Source organism: Dasypus novemcinctus, chromosome 24 (assembly GCF_030445035.2).
Source record: "Dasypus novemcinctus isolate mDasNov1 chromosome 24, mDasNov1.1.hap2, whole genome shotgun sequence".
Taxonomy (NCBI): Eukaryota; Metazoa; Chordata; class Mammalia; order Cingulata; family Dasypodidae; genus Dasypus; species Dasypus novemcinctus.
In genome coordinates, this window is record NC_080696.1 from 33,185,558 (window position 1) to 33,202,884 (window position 17,327).

The 17,327-nt window shown below is 48.5% G+C and overlaps 1 protein-coding gene across 1 annotated transcript in view; it reads left to right on the top strand.

Annotated features, from left to right (window-relative positions):
* Nucleotides 1-2,652: 2,652 nt before the first annotated feature.
* Nucleotides 2,653-17,327, top strand: part of XKR7 (XK related 7) — a 32,075-nt gene continuing 17,400 nt past the window's right edge. Inside the window, exon 1 of the mRNA XM_004464037.3 lies at nt 2,653-3,236. Within this exon, the coding sequence (XP_004464094.2) occupies nt 2,653-3,236 (584 nt within the window). The remainder of the gene's footprint in view (nt 3,237-17,327) is intronic.

Below are 17,327 nucleotides of genomic sequence, written 5' to 3' on the forward strand. Positions count from 1 at the left end.
CTGAGTCTCGGTTATTTCATCTGAAAACAGCTTGTTTGAGTGGTAATATTGGTAAAGTGGTAATATTGGTAAAGTGCTTAGCACAGTTTTTGGCACATGACAGGGCTTGATAATTCAATAAGTGAATGACCCTGTCTGAATCAGTTACCTTGTTTGTAAAATGGGAAGAAAAATGGAACCAATTTCATAAAATTGATCATTTATTCAATGATTTCTATAAAACACCTGTTGGAAATACCAGGCACTGTGCTGGGCACTGGGGATTTGGAACTGATGAAAACAGATGAATTGTCCAGACTCTCCTGGAGCTCTGAGGCTATTCCAGACAAGCAAGCAAACAAACAAACAAAAAAAACCAATTACCCTTGTGTGGAAGTTAAGGAGGAAAATAGCTGTTATGACACTCAGAACAGGGGAGCATCAGAGAGACCTCTCTGGGGAATCGGGAGCAAGGCAGGTCTGAGTGGGAGATCCAGGAGGGCTTCTTCTGGGTGGCATCACAGAAGTATTCCTCACTTTACTTTTCTCTGAAACTAGGAGAAATTGAGTGACTTGCCCAAGGCCATGCAGCCAGAAAGGAGACGACCTAAAAACTGTCTCCTTACGCCTGTTTGAATAGGCTGTTCCTCAGGTGTGGAGCGGTATGGGAGGTAGAAAAGTTGCCTCAAGGAGGGTGGGGCCTAACTTTGTGAGGCCCCACCCAGACACCTGTGAGAAAGCTGAGGTCCAGATGCAAGCAGGAATTGGCCCAGAGCCATAGGGAATATTGGGGCCAGAGTGTCCCCCTGGCCCAAGACTCTTTGCACTCCAGGGTCTCCTTGCTTAGGGTTATAGGAGAGAAAGAAAAGGCAGAGGTGCTGCTCCTTCCTAAATCACTTTGGGCTCCAAAACCCCTGTCAGCCCAACCCACTAGAATTCACACTAGCCTCCACTTGCTGGTGAATCCAGCCTGGGAGCCCAATAAAAGCCCTAAGGCTTTCTGTCTTTTTTCAGTCTGGAATAACAGTTGGCACCCCAACCTCCTGAGCATGACTGGGGCCAAAATAGTGCCTGGACATGAACAGGAAGCCGGAACAGGATACCACCTGCAGGGCTGCAGCTGGCTGCTCCTTCCTGACCCAGGGCAGATACTTCCTTTCATCTCCCCTTCTGTGACATTCTGAGGCAGGATTGTCCCCCCACCCACCCTCCTCATCCCCTCTCTCCTCCCTTCCTGCCTTCATCCCGTCTTCTCTTTGGGAAGTAGCAAAGCTTATTCTGGAGCCAGATGATGGACTTGAATTTAACTCTAGCGCTTCCTAACTGTGCAATTCTGAACAATTAAATTAACTTCCCTGTGACTGTTCCTCATCTGCAAAATGGGAGAAAAAATGCCAACTACCTCTCAAACTGTTGTGAGGACAAATGAAGAAAAATTGTAAAGTGCCAAGAACAGTGTGGAACAGAGAAGCTGCTCTCTAAGAGTGTTTGTAAAATAAACGACAATAAAATAAAAATTTCTGCCCGCCGAGGCTGGCTAGTATGTCCAATCTGAGCAAAGGGCTCCTCAAAGAATGAGCTGGGTGTATCCAGGATGTGTGAGGACCCCACCTCCTCTTCTGAATCACTATTTTAATCTCCCTCTGATCTCTCCACCCCTAGACTGCCTCCCTGTGATCACTTCTCTACTCTGGATGCAGGGTCTTCTTTCCAAGTCCTGACCTGACCACATCATTCCCCTCCCGAAACTCTGGGGTGGCTCCCCCCCTCCCTCATTCTGGCCCTTTAGGATCTCCCCAGCCCCCATCTTTCTCCCCTTCCCACCTCTGGGATCTCAGTGAGCCAGGCTTCCTGGAAAACAGGCTCTTCAGTCTCAGGCCTCCAGGCCTTAGCATTTCCGATTTTCTCGACCTGCTCTTTTCTTGCACTCCTTTCCCTCTCAGTGTACCCCCCTTCCCTCCCTCCATTCCACCGCGGCTGTGACCCCGCAGGCAGTAGGCAGTCCCTAAGGGAGGGAAATGGGAGTGTGGAGTAGAGACTGCAACTCAGAGCTGCAGTTTTCTCAGCTTCAAAATGAAGCCAATAAAAAAGGCACCTCTCAAAATCAAAGGAGGGAACGGGATATCGTGCCAGCCTTTGGGAAACTGGGAAGAGGTGTGTTAGCCTGGAGTGACTGCTACAGGGTTATTGGGGTCCCGCCCAAGTAGATGGTTCCCCCTCCTTACTTCCAAGTCTCTGGTCTCCCATACCTTCAGACCCAGACCCCGGGAGGTAAACTGGAAATAAATGGAAGAGAAGAAAATGGGGAAGGGGGCAGTGAAGAAAAGAGGAAAGAAGGAAGTGGAATAGAGGGGGGCAAAAGGCAAAGAGCCCGTGGTTGGGGCCTCACGCCTCTGAGGAAGGAGAGAGAGAGAGTGACCTGGGGTGCTCTCCCCTCCCCTTCCCCTTCTCCCTTCCCAAGGGGTCTGCCCCCATCAGGCCGCGGCCCAGGCGGGGTGGGGGAAGGGCGGGGCGGCGCCGCGGGGAATGAATAATTGAAGTAGAGGGGAGGAGGAAGAGGAGGAGAAGGAAGACGTGGAGGCGGCGGGAGACGCCTGCACAGGGGCCTCCCCCCCCTCCCCACCCCAACCCTTTGCCGCCCGGAAGTCGCTCCCCGCCTCCTGCTCCGCCAACATGGCCGCGAAGTCGGATGGAGTGGCGGCCGCGGCCGGCCAGGGGCCGGAGGGGGCGGCAGGAGAAGCCCGGGGCGGTGCGGGCGGGCGCGGGGAGGCGGCGGCGGTAGCCGGAGGCGCCGTAGCGGCCGGGGCTGGAGGCCCGGGGCCGCGCTACGAGCTGCGGGACTGCTGCTGGGTGCTGTGCGCGCTGCTTGTGTTCTTCTCCGACGGCGCCACAGACCTGTGGCTGGCGGCCTCCTACTACCTGCAGGGCCAGCGCACCTACTTCGGCCTCACGTTGCTGTTCGTGCTCCTGCCCTCGCTGGTCGTGCAGCTGCTCAGCTTCCGCTGGTTCGTCTACGACTACACGGAGACCGCAGGGTCCCCGGGACCCGCCGTCAGCACCAAGGACAGTAGCATCGGCGGGTCCGCCATCAGTACCAAGGACAGCGCCGCCTCCTTCAGGACCAAAGAGGGCAGCCCCGAGCTGGGCCCCCGGCCCGCGCCCTCCTCGGCCAGCGCCTACCGCCGCCGCTGCTGCCGCCTCTGCGTCTGGCTGCTGCAGACCTTCGTCCACCTCCTGCAGCTCGGCCAGGTCTGGAGGTAGGAGAGGCGCAAGAGGAGGGAGCAGAGTCTAAGGAGTGGGTCCCCAGGGGCTGCCTGATGCCTCAGTCTTACTCGGACCTCTCCTGGCCCCCTCCTGTTCTGACCTCTGCCCCGCCCCACCCTGCTGCAGCTCTGATTTCTTCTCTGCCAGCTCCTCCCTGACCTCTGCCCTCAAACCCTGACCAATGCCATTGCCATCCTCTCTGATCCGACTATTGAGTGGGGAGGGGATGGGAACAAGATGGAAAAGGAAGAGATCCTTGGGGGAGGGGGGGGAAGGTGAGTGAGGCCAGAGTTGATGGAGGTGAGTGTAAGGCTTGAAACAGGGCCACAGGGCTTCCTCCAGCCCTGACCCACACTACTCTGCCTGACCACTGAGTAGTTGTAGTCCATTCCCAAACTCGTTCTAGAGAAAGAATTTGAGGAGGCTAAATGAATATCCCACACAAACTTTTCAGACTTTTTGGGAAATGTTTGCTGGACCAGCAGGAGAGCTCCCCAACTTCTTTGGCTTCCTAGGTCTCCCCCAATGCCCTCCCCCCAACAGGGCCAAGGGGATCTGGGATCTTGAGACCGAGGTTAGATGACCACTAGCTGCCCTTTAATCCCAGAAGATTAAAACAAAGTCTTTGTTCAAGCTGGCCACTTCCAGGTTTCTTCCTTGCCAGGACTGAGGGCACCTGCTGTATTGAATTAACTCTGGAGAGAGGTGAACCTCTAGGCCCAGGGCTCCCTTTGAATCAGAACTACTCCAGTAGCTTAGATTCTATTGTCCATTGCCAGGGAATCTCATGACAGGATGGACTTTCTAGCTATGTGATCTTGGGCAAACCCCATTCATCCCTCTGGACCTTTGTTCCCTCATCTGTGAAATGGAGGAGAAGAATTCCCTACTTTTCTCATCTCATTGATTTTTCTTACCTGTTGGGATGGTCAGGTGAGAGAAGTTCTGTGTGAGGACCCTGTAGACTGTAACATATTGTAGGTTTGTAATGGATTTTCACAGTTATGACAGATGTGGGGAAAGCATGGAAAAAGTCACTGGAGATATAAAGGGTGATTGTTGTTATTTTTATTCTGCTCCTGGGTAATGCATTCTGCCTACCTCAGAAGATTCAGTTCTGAGCTGAGGAATAGAAACAGGACTCCCAGGGTTTGTCCCAGCTGCTCACTTGCTGTGTCACCCTTGTTGTGTTGCTGAGTCTCTCTCTGCCTTGGTTTCCCCTTCTATGTTTGCCAAGATGATGTGTATATTCCACTTATCTTGCCCTGGATGGATAAAGGGGATAGAGCTCCATTCACACAAGGTGGTGGTATTATTAGCTTGACACATAAAATATCCATGTCTACATCCAGGAACTAATCTGCATTTGTCATTCTGTGCCCAAGTGAGCAGATGGTGAAAGATATTTTTAGATTCTGAAATGGTAACTTCCTATTCTTGTAGCCAAAGCTTCATCCCCACCCCCCCTTTCCCTTCAACCTAAAGTGGACCCGCTGCCCCTCAACTCAGTGGCTATCTCAAGCTCCACCCCCTCTCCTTGTCAGAATCCACTCAGGAGGAACTACTACTTCTCTCTTTTCTTGAATTTAAACTGAGTGTTCCCTCAAATAAAGCAAAAAGTGACCACGGAGGGAAGGAAGTGCCCCAGATGGCTGAGGGTCCACTGAGCTCACCATTTCTTATTTAGAAGCTCTAGCTATTTCTACTTTCCCCTACTTGTAAAATGAGGGAGTTGGGATGAGATGATGTTGCAGAGATAACAAACGAATGGCCGTTGGGTTGAATCTAATTTGCAGAAATATTTTGTTTGGCTTGCATAGTTTTTAAAAACCCAGAGCTCTAGTTTCTTTTGAAAGAAAAAAAAACAAAAACGAAAAACTGAAGCTAGCAGTATCAGACCTATAACAATTTAGACAGATATATATGCTGCATTTTGTCTGGTTTCCGTGCTTCCTTTTGATTCCACCTGGCCCATTTCACTTAAGCATTTGAGTTTAAGACTCTAATTTACAGTTCTATAACCATTATTCTATTCTGTTAAGCACTCACTTTGTGCCAAGACTAATGGTTGCCTTTTTACCTGCTTTATCTCCTGTATCCCTCCTAATAACCCTGTGATGTGGTTGGTATTATAATTCCTACTTTACAGATGAGGGAATGGAAGCTTGGAGAGGGAGCATCCTTGCCCAAGGTCACCCAGTCAGGAAGTAGCAGAGCTGGGACTCAAGACTCTCTGCCTACAAAGCTTGAGTTCAATTCATCCATCTGCAATTCTGCCACTGAAGTGTACCCTAAGCTCAAAGAATTATGAGCCTGAGATCCCAAGATTCCAGGGTAATTCAAAGTCAGGGCATCTGCTGCCCTGAGATAAGAATGTGAAAAGAGGAGAGAGTTGAACCACACTCCTGGGTAAGGATGGGGAGATAGTGTGTACTGTGGGGAAAAAGCTGGATTGGGGGTACATAGGGTAGGGTCAGAAGACCTACATCTTCATCCTAGTTTGAAACTAACTTGCTAAGTGATCTTGGGCAAGCTCTTCCCTTCACTGGGACCCTGTTTCCCTGTGTGTGAAAAGAGAATATTAGATTTGATGACCTTAAAAGCCCTCCCTTTTCTGGAATTCTGATTCTGGGTCTAGTTACCAGAGCTAAAGTCTCCCCGACTCCATCTGGACCTGGTCCCCAAAGCTGCTTGACTTTGGATTCTAAAATGCCTGAGGGTCTGGCTAAATGGGGGTAAAATCCAGAGAAGCTATAGAGAAGCCGCTGGGGCTGGCATTCCTAGAAATCAAGAAATGTTGGCACAACATGTTTGCTTACCACATGAAATGTTCCCACAATGAACAGGTTCACCGTACAGCAGGATTAGTATGCAAATGTTCTGGCTGTGGGCCTGGGGTGCTGAGGAAGAAGATGTGTGATTGAGCCCTCCAGGGTCAAAACTAGAAGACTGGCCAGTTTGCTCACCTCCTGATCTCATGCCCCCCAGTTTTGGAGTAATCATTTGAATAATAAAGGTATCTCACAGCTCCTCATGCTTGCACAGTGTAGAGTTAAAAGCTCACATGCTTTGAGGAGCCAGGCAAGTAACACAAACCGTAAAATACATGGGATATCAGGTAAAATGCCATTATGGGGAAAGTAGCATCTTGGAGAAGGGGCAGCTACTACCCAGCTCCAGCCGAGGGTGCCATGAGAAGTCCTGGGTCTGGTGTTGTCAGATCTTGTTTCTTAAGAGAAATGAGAAATTGAGGTTTTTGTGTGAACCCTCCCAATTTTCATCTAATGCTCTGTACCAAATGGAATATATCTGTGGACCTGTCCTCTTTGCAATCGCTGGTCCAACTCTTCACAATGGCCCTTTCACACTCAGAATCTTATTCTATTCCTAAATGACTTTGTGAGTTTGGTGTTGTTGTTATGATTTAAAACATAAAATGAGGCTCTGAGGAGGGGAAGGTAGGGTAGGAATTCTCAGACACTCACACCCACCATTGTCCCCACAGGCTCCCTGCAAGGTGGTCTAGGTGTATAATTGTTTTACCCTGAAACCTTCCCTGTGGTGATATTGATATACACATTTATCAGATAAGGAAAATGAAGTTCAGGGAAGTCAAGTAACTTGTCCAAGGTCACCCACTGAGGAATTGGGGGAGAGATGGGGTGCCACCCCTGCTTTACCCAACTGCCAAGCCCAAGCTTTGTCCCTGGCGCCACCTGCTGACTGCGCTGGGGAATCCCAGAGTCCCCATGAGGAGACTGAAAACCTGGGATAAGAGCAAACAGATCCTTTGGTCGAACAGGAAGCTGGCTGGGGGCTCAGCACCCACCCATGTCTTCACCCCACCTCTAGCTCTCTGAGCAGTTGCCATTCAAGGCTGAGCAGTTAAGCCATTGAGGGCTGATAAACCAATTAAAGCCCTAACCCTGCCGCCTCTAACCCCGTGGGCAGCAGAGCAGTAACCTGAGAATCCTGCTTTCCCTAATCTTAAACTCCACTGGGCGCCAGCTTTGCCTGGATAAGCATGATTTGTTAAGCCAATTAGTGGGAAAGGACCTGGCATGGGACTCCTCATAGCTGTCAGGACCTGGGGACCCCTAAATGGGGAAAGAGGAAAATCTGGCTTCCCCCTAACACCCTGTCAATGTCCAAGCCCTCAGCATTGCTCTCTCTACCTCCCAACAATTCCTGCACTTGAGAGAGGTTCTGAAATGATCCACTTGGTATGAAAGTCAGACTCAGGGTCTCCTCTCTGAGAAGGTGGATTCTAAGCAAAATGGTTAAGAGCATGGACTCTGGATTCAAATGTCCTCAGTTCAAATCCTGACCCTAGCACTTTCTCTATGTGACTTTGACAAACCACATAGCCTCTCTGTGCCTTGTTTCCTCTCTTGTAAACTAGGGATCATAATGGTACCCACCTCTTAGATTGTTTCAAGGTTTAATGAGATAATGTACACCAAGGGTTTAGCAAAGGGCTGTCTCAACGTTAAGCATTCTACACTGCTGGCAATGCATAGTTCCCTGTGGAAGTGTGGAAGAAGGTTTGCTCATTGGGCAAGGAGGTCTTGCAGGCCCCTGAAGTCATAGGGACATGGCAGTCATTTATTTAATCTGTACTCATTCATTCAGTAGATATTTATGGAGCACCTGCTGTATACCAGTTTACTGTTCTAAGTGCCAGGAACAGAGTGGTGAACAAGACAGACAAATCTCCCGCCCTCATGTAGCTCAATAGCCTAATGTGGGAGACCAAAAAACAAATAAAAAAATACAATATATAGTGGGTCAGATAGTGGTATGTGCTATGGAAAAAGATGAAACAGAGAAAGGGGCTACGAGTGCCAGGGAGGTGGGTGTAGCGCTGAGATAACGTGGTCAAGCAGGCCTCTTGAAGTGGCAGGTGGGCTGGAGGCTGCATGAGGTGAGGGCGAGCTGTGTGGAGGTCTGGGGAAGGAAGAGTGTTCCAGGCAAAAGGAGAGGATTGCAAGGAGAAGGCTGGTGTGGCAGCAGCAGAGAATGAGGGGGAGAGGGTAGGAGAAGAGGGTGGACAGGTGGGCATGAGCCTGATCATTGAGGGCCTTATAGGCCAAGGCAAGGGCTTGAGCTTTTACTCTGCGTGGAATAGGAAACCTGGGAGGTGAGCAGAGGGATAGGGTCTTACTTCTGTTTTATGACGTCTGCTCTGGCTGCTGGATTGTGAATAGCCTGGAAGGAGGCCAGGGTAAGCCGTGACCCACCAGGAGGCTGCTATGATGAATCAGGGGAGAGATGGCGGGAGCTGGCCCCAAGGAGCAGCAATTGGGGGAAGGGTGGTTTGTTTCAGGCAGAACTAACAGGATAGCTTTCCTTCTCTAGTTCTCAATTTCCCCATCTGGATGAGTTAGTTAATGGCTAAGAACCCACTCTCTGGGATCAGCCATATCCTGTGTCTGCCACTTTCTATAATTTTAGGCAAATGGCGTAACTAGTCTGTGCTTGGATTTTTCTTGTCTGCAAAATGGACATACTATTAGTAGTACCTATTTCATGTGGCCTGGGGGGTCTCACAAATTAAATAACATAAGGATAGTGCCTGGAATACAGAAGTGCTCAACAATTATCATTAGCCATTGGCACTTGCATTATAATTATTAAATGGTCAGGGCTTAGATTCCATAAGCAGTTTTTGTTTTATTTTAAAGATTTGGTTATTTATTTATTTTCCCCCTCCCCCACTGTGTGTTCTTTGTGTGTCCATTCACTGTGTGTTCTTCTGTGTCTGCTTGTATTCTCATTAGGCGGCTCTAGGGACTGATCCTGGGACCTTCCGGAGTGGGAGAGAGGTGCTCATTCTCTTGCAGTACCTCAGCTCCCTGGTCTACTGCATCTCTTATTGTCTCTACTCTGTGTCTCTTTTTGTTGTGTCATCTTGCTGCATCAGCTCTCCGCATGGGCCAGCACTCTTTGTGGTCCAGCTTGCCACATGGGCCAGCTTGCTTTCACCAAGAGGCCCTGGGCATCGAACCCTGGCCTCCTATATGGTAGATGGGAGCCCAATTGCTTGAGCTCCATCTGCTTCTGTATAAGCGGGGTTTTTTGGTTTTTTTTTTAGATTTTATTTTATTTTTTATTTATTTCTCTCCCCTTCCCTTCCCCCTCCCTCGCATTGTCTGCTCTCTGTGTCCATTTGCTGTGTGTTCTTCTGTGTCCGCTTGTATTCTTGTCAGTGGCACCAGGAGTCTGTGTCTCTTTTTGTTGTGTCATCTTGCTGCGTCACCTCTCCGTGTGTGTGGTGCCACTCCTGGGCAGGCTGCACTTTTTTTACATGGGGCGGCTCCTCTTAACGGGGCGCACTTCTTGAGAATGGGGCTCCCCTACGTGGGGGACACCCCTGCGTGGCATGACACTCCTTGTGCATATCAGCACTGCATGTGGGCCAGCTCACCACATGGGTCAGGAGGCCCTGGGTTTGAACCCTGGACCTCCCATGTGATAGGCAGACGCTCTGTCCATTGAGCTAAATCCGCTTCCCCCCATAAGTGGTTTTTAAACTGTTTTTTGACCCTCTCACCATCATTCCAACCTGAGTATCTCTGAGTTTCTCTTTTTGACATGTTGGTTCCGTGTCTAAGATTTGTTTTGAATAATCAGTCCCACAGCTACAGCAACCCCCTGAACTCGGTGACTGTCCACAAGCTTCCTCCCTGCTTTAACTTCACAGGATTGTTCCAGTCCCGGCCTGACCACCCACTTCCTGGGAGACCCCTCTCCAGGATGCTCTCCCCACACACACGCCACCCCCCAAACCTATGGGCAGCAACAGGCCATTACTCTGCTCCTAACAGACACCGCGGCGCTGGGCCCAGCCTCCCGTTTGATCTACGAAGACCACACAGGAACACAGGAGAAGCCATGGGCTGGGGGAGGGCTGCTAGGGAATGGTTTTGAACTCAGGCAGCTGGGGCGAGGGTCCCTGGGGAGAAGAGGGAGGATGGGCTGGGATCTATGCTGACCTTTCCATTCCCCACCACCACCCTGCCTTTTTTATGGCCTCCGAATATTCCTCCCCGGGGGACAGCCTGTCAGCCTCTGGTATCCTCCCCCACCCCACCCCACCTCCACCTGCGGCCAGAAGGATGGTGCTAAAGCTCAGATCAGACCCCGGGCCTCCGGAGCCAGGGGGTTGGCCCTGATGACCCTCTGCCCCTTAGAGCAAGTCCACATGCTTTAGCCTGGTAGTAAGTCCTCTGTCCCCTGCCCTTGCTTCTACCTCTAGTCCCAGGGTTGACTGGCTGCCTCTCCCCCCAAAATAAGCCACACACTTAGCAACTGCCTGCGGCCCCTCCTCTGGCATGTCCTTCAAGGCAAAATGCCACCTCTTCTGAAAGCTTTCCCTGAACAAACCCAACACATGTCACCTGCTGCCCACATCACTCCCTCTCGGACTTTACTCCCACTCCCTAAATCAGGCAAAAGTCATTTTTAAATCTAAAATAGAAATTGCTTGGTTGTTTGGTCTCTTTATAAAAGAGCTGTAGTCGCATTGCTGAAACCTCAGGCAGTACAGAAAAGACATAAAGAAGAAAGATTCTCCTCTGCTCATTATTTCTGGGGGCAGAGGGGTGGGGTTAAGGGAGATTTCCGCTTAGTAATTAGCTATTTCTTGTATTGCTGGAAAGTTGGGCCTCTGGTTTTTAAAATAAATTTATTTTCAGTTGTAAATATACATAACATAAATATCATCTAAAGCATTTTAAGAGGACAATTCTTGGATATTAAATACATTGACAATACTAACTTTCACCAGTATCTATTTCTAGATTGTTTTCATCCCAAACCAAAATTCACACTCATTTACCAATAACCGTCCATTGCCCCCTCTTACCACCCTGATAACCACTATCCTGCTTTCTCCATTATTTCTGCTGTCTCCGTGAATTTGCTTATTCTAAATATTTCATATAAGAGAAATCACACAATATTTGTCTTTTTGTGTCTGGCTTATTTCACTCAACATGTTGTCTTCAAGGTCCATCCATGTGGTAGCATGCACCAGCACGTGACTTCTTTCCATTGTTTGGCTGTTGCACATTTTGTTTATCCATTCAACTGTTGATGGACATTTCCTTTGCTTCCACTTTTAACTAATGCAAATAACACTTCAATGAACATTGGTGTACAAAATCTGCCTGAGTCCCTGTTCTCAGTTCTTTTGAGTATATACCTAGGAGTAGAGTTGCCATGTCATATGGTAATTCTATACTTAACTTTCAGCAGGAACTGTCAAACTTTTCCACAGTGGCTGCCCCATTTTGCATTCCCACCAACCATGTGCAAGGGCTCCTATTTCTCTACATCCTCAACGACACTTGTGATTTTCAGTTTTTTAAAAAATAATAGCCATCCGAATGGATATGAAGTGGTATCATTGTAGTTTTGACTTGCATTTCTCTAATGACTAATGATGTTGAGCATTTCTCCATATACTCATTGGCCATTTGAATATCTCCTTTGAAGAAATGTCTTTTCAAATCCTTCATCCACTTTTTAATTGGACTGTTTGTTTTTCATTGTTGAATTGTAGAAGTTCTTTATATATTCTGGATGGTAAGCCCTTATCAGAAATATGGTTTCCAAATACTTTCTCCCATTCTGTAGATTGTCTTTTCACTTCCTTGATAATGTCCTTTGGTGCACAAAAGTTTTTAATTTTGATGAAGTCCATTTTATCTCTTTTTTTCTTTTGTTTCTCATGCTTTTGGTGTAAAATTTAAAAATCCATTGCCTACTACAAGGTCCTGAAGATGTTTCCCTATGTTTTCTTGTAAGAGTTTTATAGTGTTAGCTCTTATATGATCCATTTTGAATTAATTTTTGTATATGGTAAGCGATAGGGTTCCACATTCATTCTTTTTTTTTTTCTCTCCCCTTCCTATCCCTCCCCCCACCCCCCATTGTCTGTGTCCATTCGCTATGTGTTCTTCTGTATCTGCTTGCATTCTTGTTAGCAGCACCGGGAATCCGTGTCTCTTTTTGTTGCATCATCTTGCTGCATCAGCTCTCCGTGTGTACGGTGCCACTCCTGGGCCGTCTGCACTTTTATTGCACGTGTGGCTCTCCTTATGGGGCGCACTCCTTGTGCGTGGGGCTCCGCTACATGGTGACAACCCTTCGAGGCATGGCACTCCTTGCGCACAGCAGCACTGCACATGGGCCAGCTCACCACACGGGTCAGGAGGCCCTGGGTTTGAACCCTGGACCTCCCATATGGTAGGCAGACGCTCTATCAATTGAGCCAAATCTGCTTCCCCACATTCATTCTTTTGCATGTGTATCTCTGGTTTTTAATCAAGAAATACATTCATGCATTACCCATTTTTTAAAAAAATCAGATAGTACTGAAAATTGGAGTTACATTTATTGTGGTTTAGATGAAGTCATTCATCTTCATGACAATCCTGCCAGGTAGCGAGTGTGAAGAATGAGACTGTGGGGCCAGATGACCTGGGTCAAAACCATAACTCTGCCACTTGGGAGCTGTGTGACCTCTCTGGGCCTCAGTTTCCTTATCTACTAAATGGGGATAATAGTCCCTATGCGAATGGCTGTTGTGAAGGTTTATTAAATCAACATGTGAAACACGCTTTGCACAGTATTCAGCACATAGAAAGTTCTCAATTAGTGTTTGCTAGCATTATCACTTCATTTTATAGATGTGGAAATTGAGGCACAGGGAGGTAAAGACCTCCCAGTTGGTAAGTAGCTGAGCTAGAGTTCGAAGCTATATGAGGTCGGCACATGTAACCACCACAGTGCCTTTTGCTGGTTAAGAATCATCATGTCTGTCTTAAAAAGCAATCAGGGGAGTGGATGTGGCTCAAGCGACTGAGTGCCTGCTTCCCGTATGGGAGGTCCCAGGTCCGGTCCCCTATGCCTCCCAAAAGACAACAACAACAAAAAAACAAACAACAAGCAAACAAATAATAAACCAACTTAGGGGGGCTGATGTGGCTCAGTGGTTAAGCGCTAGCTTCCCATGTATGAGGTCCAGGGTTCAATCCCCGGCCCCGGTACCTAAAACAAACAAACAAACAAAAACAATCAATTATGTATTGCTTTGGGAAGCAGAAAAAATGTTAAAATATTTTTAAATTTTTATTTTAATATCAAGTACCCACTGTTAACATTTTGGGCTCTTCCTCTCAGACTCCCCGCCCAGGCAGAATTACTCATCCCTCCTCATCCTCCACAGCCCTGATCACATTCTGTTGGGATCAGCTGCCCACCTGGGTGGCTTCCCCACCAGATCTCAAGTCCCTTCTCCCTGTCCCCCATGGTGAGTGGCCCAGAGCAGACCCTCTGTTGCTATAGGTGGTCCTGTACCCAACCAGAGGCCCTTAGCAGATCCATGGAACATGAAGTTTGTTGAAGCAGGCTTTGGGTCCATGGCTGATATGGCAGGCACTAAAGCAGTGTGGGAGACCTTTGCAGTTGTAGACATAGCAATGAGGCCTGCTAGGCCTACATCCTTTGCCTTCCAAACTGTTGATGGACAAAATGCCTGCTCAGGGTGATGCAGGAGATGTAGCAAGAGGAACCCTGGGGCTGGGTTCTCAGGAGCATGACTTATGAGATGAAGGAAGTAGAATTCCTTGTGTCCTTGTATGCAGTAGGTACTCAATAAATGCTGATGTGAACTGAGTAGAATCTTCATAATCAGATCTTGGGCAAGTCATTTCACTGCCTGGGGTTCATTTACACCATCTTTAAAGTCTAGCTGGAGGCTTGAAAATTCTATGACTTGGATAAGAGAGCAGAGCAGCTGAGAGCTTGGTGCAGACCATGGCTCCGTATTTCCCAGCTGTGTGACAAGTTGCTTCACTTGCCAGACTCCAGTCTCCTCCGTGAAATGGGGATAATGATAGTGTCCCCCTATTAAGGGTGTTGTGACAGTGTCTTGAGATAGATATAAATGCATGGAGCTTGCCAGATGGTATACTATCACTATTATTTTTGGCCATCTTACTTGCTTAGGTATAGCATGGGAAAAGGGCATCAGGGGTCCTAATGCTCACTAGCTCTCACCCACTGACCCCCTACCGAGGAAAGAGACTTGGGCTCTGGCTCCAGAGATAGTGTGAGGACAAATGACGAGCCAAGGTTAAAGGGAGGCAGAGCCTGTTTGAACAGACACAAGAACATCCTGACAGCCAAAGCCACCCAGAAGCAGAGCGGCTGTCCCCGAGGGCATGGGCTACCCATTGCGAGAAGCCTGCAGACTTTGGCAGAGATGCTGCAGCAGGGACATCTGCTTTGGTTTGGAGAATAAACTAGATGATCTCTAAACCCCGTACAGTTTTGAGAGCCTGCAGCTCTAACTTTGAGGTCTCTTAGTGCTCAATTCCATGATGCTTAACTGCCACATCACAGGTGGTAAACTGGTGGCCACGGGATGGATCCAGCCTGGGGATGTGTGTGTGTTTAGCTCTCACAGTGTCTTTCACTACTTTTTAATGAACCTCTTTTATGAACAAACTAAATACCTAAGAGTAGAGAGAATAGGGTAACGATCCCCCACGCACCATCACTCAGCTTCAATAATTAACTCTGGGGCAACCTTGTTTTATCTAGGCCAGCAGTACCCAATAGAACTTTCTGCAGTGATGGAAATGTTCGATATCTGCACTGTCCAATACTGCAGCCCTAGCCACACGTGGCTACTGAGCGCTCGAAATACAGCTAACATGACTGAGCAACTGAATTTCAAATTTTGTTTAATTTTAATTAAGTTCAATTTAAATAGCCACATGTGGCTCGTGACTACCAGTTTGGCCAGCACAGGTCTAGACCCCACACCATTTTCTTTCCTTCCATACTATTTTGAAGCAAATCCCAGACATCATATCATTGCTTCCATAAATAAATCAGTACATCTCTAAATACAGACTTTTTAAAAACAACTAAAATATATAATGCTGTTATCACACCTAAAAAAAGAAATAATAATTTCTTAAAAATTCATATGGCATATTTTAATTAGTTGCCAACATTTCCAAATTGTGGGGTTGTTTTTTTTTTCATAAATAACCTAATTTCCAGCTATTCTTGGAAAATTGGAAACTCCAGCCACATGGGGCTCATGTCCCCCAGTGCAGCAATCAGCTGGAGATGTGGGGCAGCCACCCTTTCAGAAAAGACACCTGTCTACAGTTCCCCAAAGTCCCCGCTCGGCCCACTTTCCTCATAGTGGCATCAGCCCAGCCCCTCTGAGCACTGCAGTTTGAGACCCTGACTCTACCATTTAGTATCTCACACTCAGATCAGGCACAGTCAGAAGTGATGCTTTCTCCCTGCCTCGACCTCCAGGTACTTCAGATGCCATTAGGAGATTATAATCTATCCCCTGACCCCTGCACTGGCTCGTGCCACCCCAACTCCGCAATGGGATACCAGGAGGAGAAAGAGCCTTGGGCTAGAGTATGGTACCGTGGGTCTTAGTCTCTGATCTGCCACCACCCCATTTCACAGATGGGGAGACTGAGGCCCAGAGAGGGGAGGAGAGCGGTCTGCACTCTTACAGTGAGAGACAGGAGAAACGAGGAACGGGTCCCGAATTCTTGGCTAGAAAGGAGCTGCCTGCTTCTCTGCTGGGGGCGAAGAGGGGCACTTGGTTGGGAACTTGTGAGGATGGGTGGGATGGGGGAGGGTCTCAGCCTCAGACGGAGCCTAAAATTAGTGGCTGGAAATGTTTGGCCTCACCCAGCAAAAAGACATGCCATGATCTGTAAGGGGGCTGCTAAGGAGGAGGGAGATGGCCCAGCTCCCCAGCCCCACATGAAATGGGAACCGAACGTGTAAAATCACATTCTTTACTGACATTTATGACTCATTTGACTGCCAACCCCAGGAGGGCCTATTTTGCATTCTTGCCTCTTTCAGCATCTAGGGGTGGGCAGGTGGGAAGGGTCCTCAGGGCCATGCACCCCCAAGGATTTCCTGGCCCCCACCGCAGAGGAGGTGGTTGTATAGCAGGGGGTCCAAGGTTTCCAGGAGACCCTCCTGCAGACCGCTCCTGAGGCCGGGTCCCTGAGGCCTGCACTCAACTTGACCCCTGCCCTCTGGTGAAATGGGGGAGCTGGCCGGCTCTGGTTTGAGACGCAACTCTGATTTCTAGCTGCTTGACCTTGGGCAAGACACTTCTCCGAATACCTCCTAAATGTTTCCAGAATCTATTCCCTTCTATCCAGGCATTGCTCTTTCCTGGCAACTGGTGTCCCAGGCTCTACCCTGGCCCCCTCCGGTTTGTTCTCCAAAGCCAGACTAGTCCCTCCCAAATGTCTGACCTGATCACTCCCCCGTTTAGAACTCTCCTGTGGCGCTCATCACTCTTGGTAAAGACCAAAGCCTTCACCAGGCCCACCTCATTTCTCATTTTCTCCGCCTCTTTCTCTGAGCAACAGCCATTCTGACTCTTTGCTGTTGCTTGAAAATGCTCTGCTTCCTCCACCTCAGGACGGAGGCCCATGCTGTTTCCTCTGCCAGAAACTCCTTTCTCTCCCTCCTTCCCTTGATTAACTCCTGTGCCTCCTTCAGAGCATGACTCAGTTGTCCCCTCCTCCTGAAAGCCTTCCCTGACTGCCACACTCTTCCCAGGTGAAGCCAGGCCCTTTTCCAGGCCTGGAGCATGGAACCCTGTTTGGAACATGTTTAGAAACCATGGAACATGATTATTTAATAAATGCTCAGGTACCCCACTAGACTGAGTTCCAGATAGGCTGGACCTGTCTTGCTGGCCACTGTATCCTCCAGCATTTTAGCACAGTTCTTGGCAGGTACTCAAAAGTGTGTGTAGAATAAATGACAAATGAACTTTCCTTTCCTGAGACTCAGTTTCCTCATCCATAAAATGGGGGTCATACCGAGGAATGTCATAGGGCTGCAGTGAGGGTTTTAGCAAAGTACATACAGAATATAGTTGATTAATAGAAAGACCCCAAAGAAAGCCCTGCCCATGAACTCATCCCGCAGGGGCTTCTCTGACTCTGTCTCCCAGGGATAGATTGAATGAGCAGCAGGAGAGAGCCAGTCTAGGAGTGGGTATT